Source organism: Humulus lupulus, chromosome X, assembly GCF_963169125.1.
Source record: "Humulus lupulus chromosome X, drHumLupu1.1, whole genome shotgun sequence".
NCBI lineage: Eukaryota > Viridiplantae > Streptophyta > Magnoliopsida > Rosales > Cannabaceae > Humulus > Humulus lupulus.
The window spans coordinates 266,234,993-266,244,623 of NC_084802.1; the positions used below are offsets into that span (position 1 = coordinate 266,234,993).

The 9,631-nt window shown below is 32.8% G+C and overlaps 1 protein-coding gene across 2 annotated transcripts; it reads right to left on the reverse strand.

The window, feature by feature from the left end:
- Positions 1–2,961: 2,961 nt before the first annotated feature.
- Positions 2,962–6,003, reverse strand: LOC133805088 (NAC domain-containing protein 92). Of its 2 annotated transcripts, none has more exons than XM_062243190.1 (4): positions 5,876–6,003; positions 5,231–5,483; positions 4,704–4,975; positions 2,962–3,858 (listed from the first exon to the last, which is right to left on the reverse strand). In XM_062243190.1, the coding sequence occupies exons 1-4, from the start codon at positions 5,876–5,878 to the stop codon at positions 3,232–3,234; spliced, it is 1,155 nt and encodes a 384-aa protein (XP_062099174.1). In that variant the 5' UTR covers positions 5,879–6,003; the 3' UTR covers positions 2,962–3,231. The 2 variants fall into 2 exon arrangements, with proteins under 2 accessions (XP_062099174.1, XP_062099173.1); XM_062243189.1 differs by lacking the exon at positions 5,876–6,003 and adding an exon at positions 5,711–5,862.
- Between the last annotated feature and the right edge of the window lie 3,628 nt (positions 6,004–9,631).

A 9,631-nucleotide genomic window follows, 5' to 3' on the forward strand; every position in this document is an offset into this window, starting at 1 on the left:
TCTCCGGGGTGTTGTTTTAAGGTTTTAGAGGTCCCGAGAGTGCGGGATTGGTCCCGGGAAGTGGTTTTGGGTTGATTAGTATTGAGGGATGTTTCTTGTGTGTTGTGACTAGGTTGTTGGTGTGGCTCGTGCTTGAGGACCGTGCTCGCGACTTTAGTGCATCAGGAGGCTCGGAATTCAGGTAAGAAAACTATAACACCCGTAGGATAGGGCGTGGGCCCATAGTATGATTGCGGGGCGTGACCCTATATTGCATCACATGTTAGGGTGCAGACTTAAATGAATTAATATTTGATTGCATGTTGTTGTGTTATATTATATGTGTGATTATGATGAAATGAACGGCAAGGGCCGAGTACGGCGTAGGCCGGGGCGGCCGTGGGCCGGAAGTAACACCTAGCACATGGGATGCTATATTCAGGGTGGGACCCAAGGGATACATGAGTTATCCTCGCGGTGAGAACCGATACCCCAGGGCTTTGGTAAGGTCTCTGGGGCGGCATGGCCGTGTTTGCTTAGTCTAATGGTTGACTTGTTTATATGTGGATTATCTGTTATGATAAACTGTATAAATGCATATGTTATGTCCTGCATGAGTTTTCTTGCTGGGCTTCGGCTCACGGGTGCTCTGTGTTGCAGGTAAGGGCAATGACTGAGTCAACCAACCATGAGTACGGAGAGCGTGAAGCGACGTGTACATGTTTGGCCTGCCCGACTGCTTTGGTTGGGGGTTTATTCGAAAATGGCTGTAATAATCTATAATTTTATAATTTCTCAACTGTAACGTTATTTCAAGATGTAATTAGTTTTCAAACCTTATTTTGGGATCCCAACTGTTTAATAATAGAAGTTTTGATGAAACGATGCATTTTCAAAGATTACAGCCTTAACTTTTAATTAGTCACACTTTTGTTTCAAAAACCTCGGTTAGCGAGTTCATTGCACACTGTTTTGTCTTAAAAACTCACTTAGTAACGGCTCTAAGGAAGTAGGGCGTTACACGTGGCATACATTTTTAACACGTGGCTGACACCTGGCATAAGTTTTGTTCGACCATCGACCAGTGAGATTCCCCTGACATAACATTTGGATTTTATATACGACCAGTTTGGTCGTATAGTCCGTATATCTTGAGATAATCTTGTACAATTGTAGTCATATCCGAGATTATCTCCCATGATCCCTGATGATCCGATTATTTAGGAAAGAATATCTGTAACTAATTCATGTAATTCTCCTTGAGCCTATAAATAGAGAGAAATAGCTCAAGGAAGGGACTTTTGGGCTGATTTTAGTTTATGCTTTACAAGAGAATTATAGCTATTATCTTCCGATTGTATTATTCATCCCTCTAAGGCTTGTGAAACTCAAAGAACTCGACTTCTTTGATCACTCCTTTGAGGATTAATATTAATAATAGCTTAAGTGGACGTAGGTTATTACCAATTCGTGGGGCCGAACCACTATAATTTGTTGTGTCGTTTAGTGTTCTTTCCATTAGATTTATTTCAACAATTTCAATCACATCAAGCATTTGACTCCGTGTCAGTTGACCAAAACGAGGGTCAACAGAAACCATCGTTTTACTTCTTTATCAGAGCTAGAGATGCTCATATCTATGATTAACACCCCTACTCAATTATACTACCGAGTTCCCAAGATGTAAGTAAGTATGAGCTAGTCCGTAGGGTAAGCTGGTAACTAACAAGTCAAAGAACTCAAATAATACAATCAGTTAGAATATTAACCACTCAAAATTGAGATTGAATTGACCTATGATCAACTATATGATATGACTAGAATAGATAATAACAATATGCTTTCTTAATGTATCTATTGTCAATATCGGTCCAGTCCGATGTAACAAATATATCTGATCTTATCTACTTTGCTAATGTTCTGGATAGAACATTATACTACAATGTGTAAGTATATCATATCGTAGATTGACAAGTGAGTGTAAATCCTGTGCACTGACTAATCTTATGACTAACTTATTTTTGAACATATAATCATAGTTATATTACAGTGTGACTACGTCACTATAAATATGATAAGCTATATGCTCGGGATTTAATAAAAATTTATATTAAACAAATAATCATGAAAAAAAAAAATATGAGCAAAGTGATTGACCAAGCCAAAAATAGATTTCTATTATTTTATTGATAATAAAAATGAGATTATAAAGAAATTGAGTTTTAATTAGGACATAAAACCCTAGCACTTTTGTTATTCTATTTGACGACATTTTTGTTATATTGATGAGAGCAATATTGATCATGATTTGTGCATATTGTTGTTTCACGACCTAGTCTCTATGTCATCATAGGTAGGTCAGGTGTTCAGTCATCTGGTGGTGTAAAGTCCTAGGACCTGTACACGAAGTGAGCTGAGTCTCCCCTTATGGTGGTTATCAAGCACGACTACCCAGTTTAGGATGTCGTTTTTTCTATGGTGGGTATCGGAAGCTAGGGATCTAGTGGACGATGTGATATGCATGTGTAGTTTGTCTCTTGTGAATATTTGTGGTCTTTCTCTATTATATGTTTTGTTTTATAAGCTAATCTTGCACGAGTTTTATTAAACTATTGGTCATTTGATATTAGTTGTTTTTTTCTATTCAACTTTATAAGCTCACTTCCTATATATCACCCTTTCAAGGAACCAATATGGTGCCGATGGGTGATAAGGTGATTCATTAATGGAGCTTAGTTTTATTTCCCCGTGCACATTTCACAATATTTTAACCTTCATGTTTTTCAATTTCGGTTTCTTGCTTCCATGTTAGCTTCCAAAAATACATTATGTAATTAAACTAAACATTTCATCGTATATACAATAATCCCAAAAGACATGATTAACACTAGAATTACAATATGGTCAAGTAGCTCAAACTTGTCTGATTCGTTTTCTCATATGATAGTAGCTATAGTATTAAGACAAATTACAAAAACAACGAAGCAGGAGTAAATTATTAATATAAAATCTAAACGAAGCACAAAGCTAATCAAGACCCTGATTTCTTGGGGTACTTAATTGTCATCGTACGTGAAAATATATTATGCAAAGGTTATTTATCCTATCAAATACTTTAAGGAACAATTATTATTTTCATAGTTATATATATATATATATATGTATATTCCTTCTTAAAGCAACTTAAGAGCTAACTTAATTTTCCACTAGTAATAGTAATCGTAATGCAATAACATTTTTCCACGATCCACTCTAATAGGCAGGCCAGTAGTTTTCAAGATCCATGCAATGATCCACGTTCATATACGTTCTGTTGTTGTTAGGTCCGTTGGGTACGTTGTTCATGTCTGTACCATAGCCATTAGTACTAGTATGATGATGAACAAAAGAGCCACTAGTACTACTCATCATGGAAGACGTAATTATGTCATGTTGATTCAAATTCATTGGCGGCTGGGGATTATTCAGCTGCATTGGCAGCTGTGGAGGTGGCGGCAAAGGGCGAAAAAGGGGTTGCGTAGGCGGTCCGCCTAGATTCAAATTCAGGCCAGAAATAGTGAGGCAGCCTCCTCCGGGGACGGGGTAGTTGTATTGAGATGGAATAGAAGGAAGGTTCAACCCGCCGTTTGATGATCCACCGCCGCTGCTGCCAGCTCGAAGAACCCTAGAGAGCTCGGCGAGTTCCGGGTTAGTCATGTTGTAGTTGTTTCTGGCGAAGAGGAACTGAGTGGGATCTCCAGCCAGCTGCATCATTGGTGAAGGAAGCATAGTGGGATGGCCTGTATCAAGGGCGTAAGGGTTTATTGTTCTTGATTGGGTTGTTGGGTACTTTTTGGCACCGGCACTCTTCTGGAACACACGACAAACTACCCATTCGTCCTGGTAATAAGTGCCAAAAACACACAACACACATGATAAATATCCACCTACATTCTTATTGATATGATATAATATAACATAGTGTGTACGAGTGTGAGTGTGAGTGTGAGTGAGAGAGAGAAACACATGTATTCAACAAAGTTTTCTTTCATTTTGTTAATTTCCTAAATTTCCACTGCATATTTCTCAATTTTAACTCGGCCAAAATTATATTTAATAATTGCGAGCTAGTGTCTCATGATATATACATAGATAACGTGGTTAATTTATTATTCAATTAATTTTAGATCTCGAATTTTTTTTAATTGCATATGCCGCAATTATTTGCTTGTATTTTAACATCAACCAACACGTTCCCACTACGTACTATGCCTAGTTTGGAAATTTCATTGATCTGAACTAACGATAAAATTACTCATTTCAAATAAATAACTACAAATTATTCCTCTTAATTTTCTTATACTACATTATTAAAGTTTGATGGAAATATAGTTTCACCTTTTACAATCATGAGAAATAAGATCTATTTATACCTTAATTAGCTTTTAAATGTTAAATGATAATTTCTTATCTTATAGATAGAATGAAGTAAAAACGTTGTATTAATTAAATCCCTAACATCTATAGTGCTTAATTAGATTCATGAGTTCCTATGAGTTTAATAATGAACAGATCTATTTAATAATACATAATGAATTATAGCTATCCTATTCTTTCATCTCTTGATCAAATCGAGACTAATTAAATTATTGTGAATAACTAGTATTTTATACATATATATATATATAACTACATATAATATATATATGTATGTATGTATGTATGTGTGAGGCATACATATGTACCTTGGAAGTTCTAAACGCTGATTTGGAGTTAATGCGATATTCATGCATTACCCAGTTAGATTTCTCTCCTCTTGGAGCTCTCCCCCTATAGAAAACCAACGTCTTTTTCATTCCAACCAACTCAGAAGTTACTGAGTTGAAAATCTCTTTATCTTTTCCAGTGGTCTTCCAATATCCAGTGTTTGTAGCTCGGTTTGTTCTCACTCCAGTTGGATATTTCCGATCCCGAAGGCTAAAGAAATACCACTCTTTTTCTCCCATCTTCGCTTTTGCTATATAATTGAAAATTACACATATATAAATACAAAAAAGAATTTTTTGATGAAGAAAACATAAAACTAATTGAATTAGTCAATTAGGGCTTTCTATATAATTAATAAACTTTAGTTTGTTTGGTAGATGATCGATCATTTTTGTTCAATCTGTAACTCCTTAATAAAAAAAAAATACATATATAAGAGATATTATAAAAACCAAAAATAAAATCAAAGGTAACATAAATAATTATATATATATAAAGTATATACCAGGAAGTTCCCAGGGTTCGCATTTGTTGAGATCAACATCACCAATTGCTCTTCCTGTAAAAGTTGCATCTGAGATCTTGTTGATGAGATAAAAGGTTATTAGTTCTTCATCGGTAGGGTGAAATCGGAAACCAGGTGGCAATTTTTCAGGATCTTTATTAATGTTTCCATCTGATCCAGACATATCTGTAGTACTTGTAGGGGTACTATTCTTCGTGCTGATTTCTTCTTTTTCCTTCTGACTTGTTTGCGTCTATTCATATATATACACATATCACACTAATAATATCAACATACATTTAGTAACAAAAATATCTATATATATGTATATTATATGCAAAAAAGGGCCAAATAAAATGATACAATTGAACTTAAACATTGATCCAATTCCTCCACTTGGTTAGGAAGAAAAAGAGTATTGAAAAGTATGAGAGAAGTTGTATATATAAATATTAATGAACATCTAAGGTATATAGCTACCTTACTGGCTTGCATGGAGAATAATCTTCAATTAGGTCTTGACGTTTTCATAAAATAATTGTGTGAAGTAGAATAAAGAGAAAGTGAAAATAATGATAATGTGTTTTGTGTGTGAGAGAGAGCAAGATAGATATTGAAGGAAGACGTTTATGTTTTCTTGCTTACCATTCTCAAGAAATCGATGTAGTACTAAACTGGAATTTAAGCTTTTCTATCTCAGGGTGAAAAGAAAAGTTTTGAGTGTGTTTTTGAAGCTCTCACCTACTATGGGTCTTCTAACACAAGGTAGCTAGATTATAAGCAAATATATGGGGTGCTTAGGGCTCATGATCATCTTTCATTTATATATAATAATTTGGGAAACCATTGAAGAAATCATTGTTTGAGCATATATTATTATTATTATTATTATTATTATCATTATTATTATATCATTGCCCACGTCACATATCTACTATATTGATATTGAAATACATATTTATATAGTAAAATAATATTGGCCAAATTATATATCCTCACCAATATTCTATGTTTAAGGATCACAGTTTTTTTTCTTCTTCGTTACGGTTTGATCATATAAGTTATATACATATATATTAAATATAGCTTTTAATTAATTACATATTGTGTTTATTAAAGTTATAAGAAATATGCATGTTCTTGTACTTAGAATTCATGATATGTTGGGATAATTAATAAGTTTACGAATTTTTTATTCTAACCAGAAATATTTCATCTCCATAATCAATTAATTATTGTGGAATTAATCCGGAAATGGAGAGGTTATATATATATATATATATATATAAATATATAAAAGAGTAATTCTCGTGGTAGGGATACGATGTTTACTTTTTGTGCTGATAAACATGTACGTATACATATATACAGTAGATTTAAAAATTATTGGAGTGCCATGCAAATAAGACAAAGTCAAGCGTAGCCCAAACTAAACCCATTTATGTACGTCTATTAACTCCCCACTCGTATATTTGATATTAAATATTAAGCTCCATATACCATACTTACGTCACAATGTGCCCAACTAAATTATTAAGTGATCAAAGATGACTATTAATCTAATATTTATTAGAAATATATCTATTTTTTTTTTTTGTAATTAGATATATGATGATAACACTTGTAGAAATCAAACAATATGTGAATTTAATGAAATTGTTTTTAGGGTAAACAAGGGCGACACTCTGATCTCGTAGTTGATTTGTACAACATAAACACTCGTACAAATTATGACAATAAAATTCCCGACCAACGTTAGCGTTTCTGTAATAAGGTCGTAGGTCCTATCTATTGTTGTTGAATAACTTTTCTTTTTTAGTTTTGTTTCTCTAATTAATTAATTTTAGGCTTTAATAAATATTTATATTAGAAGTTGTATTTTAAGTACGTAGTTTTTAATAAAGTTTTTATTTATTTTGACCTTTTAAATATTTTTATAATATTTAGTAAATTATAATGATTTTTTACTAATCAAGCTTGGATAATGCCATTCAGGAACCTACGGCTGCAGCATCAAATCAGTAAAGACAAATTTTTTTACTTGAACAACAAAATCAACTACTTAAGGAGTTTCATTCACCATTAATTACTTTTATTTTTATATAAATTAGATGTTAGTAGTCAATGTACGTAGTACGTAACTTATACGTAGTATATATTGGTTTTCATTACTTAAATTCTTGTGTTTATTTATACATATTATTTGTAAAACTTTGAATTCTCGTGCGTGTGAGTTATTTAGTTTACAACACAAAAATTAGATGGAGGATTTGAATTATATATAGAGAGACATGTAAATTAAAGATATTAAAAAATCAATATCATTTTTTCTTTTCTTTTAACAAATTCGGCAAAAGTTAGCAGAGAAAACCAGTGGCAGTGGCAAAAGAGCTCTTTGTATAATTAATAAACAAAGAGCAATTAAGGCCTTTGACATCGAGCAATGCTTGGCATCACAATGGTTATGTTTTGCCCATTTCAGACGAAATGGATGTCAAGAATACACAGACCCTTTTAATGATAAGTGTAGGGGAATGATTTTTCCCAATAAATTAGGTGATATAAATTAAGTAAAATGCATCATTTTATTTAATAGCTTGAGAAGAGCTAGATTAAAAAAGGAAGAGCTTCGGATAAGCTCAAAATGAGCTCATCGCAGAGTAGGGCTCTGAATGAGCACATCGCAGAGCAGAGCTCCAAATGAGCGCGTCGGAGAGTAGAGTTCATCATGGAGATGATCTCAAATAAGCTTGTCATTAGAAGAGTAGATTTTAGAATGAGCTCATAAAAAAACAGAGTTCAGAGGAGCTCATCATAGAAGAGTAGAGCCCAGAATAAACTCATCAAAGAGAAGAGCCAGCAAGAACTTATTTGTAGACTAGAGTTTAGTAGAACTTGTTTGAATTGATGAGCTCTGAGCTCAAAATGAATGAATAAAATTGATGAGCTTTGAGTTCAAAGTGATTGAACATATTGATAAGCTTTGAGCTCAATGTGATTGCACAGATTGATGAGCTCTGAGCTCAAAGTAAATAGATCACGCAAAGAGTTTATGTATGAAGTTGAGCGAAAGGAACCATGAGCATTTGAGCTCATGATGTGAAGAAGAGAGAATGGTAGGAAGAAACTTATTAAAGCCAGATACGTAGATCAATCACGCGATAAGCTTCTCTAACCTTATTTTTTGTCATTTCTCTATAAATAATAGAAGAGGGACCAAATTTTAGGACCTTGAACTTTAGTTCAAAAAGCTTGCATAGATTGGGGATATTGAGTAAGCATGAGAGTATCTTTTGCAGGTACACCCTTATGTTTTCTCTACTTATTCCATTGAAGAACACCTTTATGCCACTGGCCTTGCCAATGGAACGTGATAGTTATTGACAATCTTCATCAACAAAGGAACAATCTCAGATTCCTAAACGCGTGAAATTCAGACAGAAGATTTAGGAGAAATATTTTGACCCAAACAATAAGCATTGCTTGTGTAATTATAACCGACTATTTCTTTGATTAACTTTATGAAATGTTTGTCATTATAAAGTCTGGTCTTTTTTATTTTTAATTTTTAAAAATTTCATATAATATTTATTTATATTTTCTAAAAATGCTATAAAATCATTTCATTTTATAAATCAATTTATTGAAAATAAATAAAATTAATATTGATGTTAATTAAAAATACAAATGTTATATATACATAAGTCACACATTAGAATATATAACTAATAAGCTATCTATACATACAATTAATCGTCTAGACAAGGTAAGTAAGACAACAATGCATGGCCCAGTCTTCTCACACCTCATCAATTTCTTGAAGACTATATGGAGCTAGGTTGCTTAACTGCAAAAATAAATCAATGTTTAGTACTTAATCCCAAATTTATTACTTCAATTCAGAAAACATAATATTATACTACTCATAAATAATGATCTCTTTCAAGTATCTTTTGAAAATATTAATTAATTCTTGAATCATTTTCAACATATACCATCCACAGTCGAAATTGTTTGGTAGATGACGTCACTTATCAAAATTATAAAAACAATAACTAACTTAGTAAACATCTTAAACATTATGTATAATAACATGTACGTATTATATACGAGTAAAAGTATAAACTCTGACTTGAGATTTACGATATATTTTCCATCTAGCTAATGTCTTGCCTTTCTCCCCTTTTGAGTGAAATATAGCTCATAAGCCTGGTAGATGGTATCCTTAATATTTGGTCTGTTGTCTGCAGAGGCATTGACATGATTTATAATAGATTGAGGGAAGTAGAAAACTTAACATCTAATATTCAGTGTAAAAAAAAAACAAGTGATAGAATATTTCAAACTAATATTATATTCTACTAAACAAAGAATTTTCATTTAAACGTACCCGTGATTCTA

Excerpts from the sequence above, each read along its gene's own strand:
- LOC133805088 (XM_062243189.1), bottom strand. Across the intron at positions 4,976-5,230 it reads CGAACCCTGGGAACTTCCTG|CAAAAGCGAAGATGGGAGAA; the intron begins GTATATACTTTA and ends TCAATTATATAG. Across the intron at positions 3,859-4,703 it reads CAGCGTTTAGAACTTCCAAG|GACGAATGGGTAGTTTGTCG; the intron begins GTACATATGTAT and ends ACTTATTACCAG.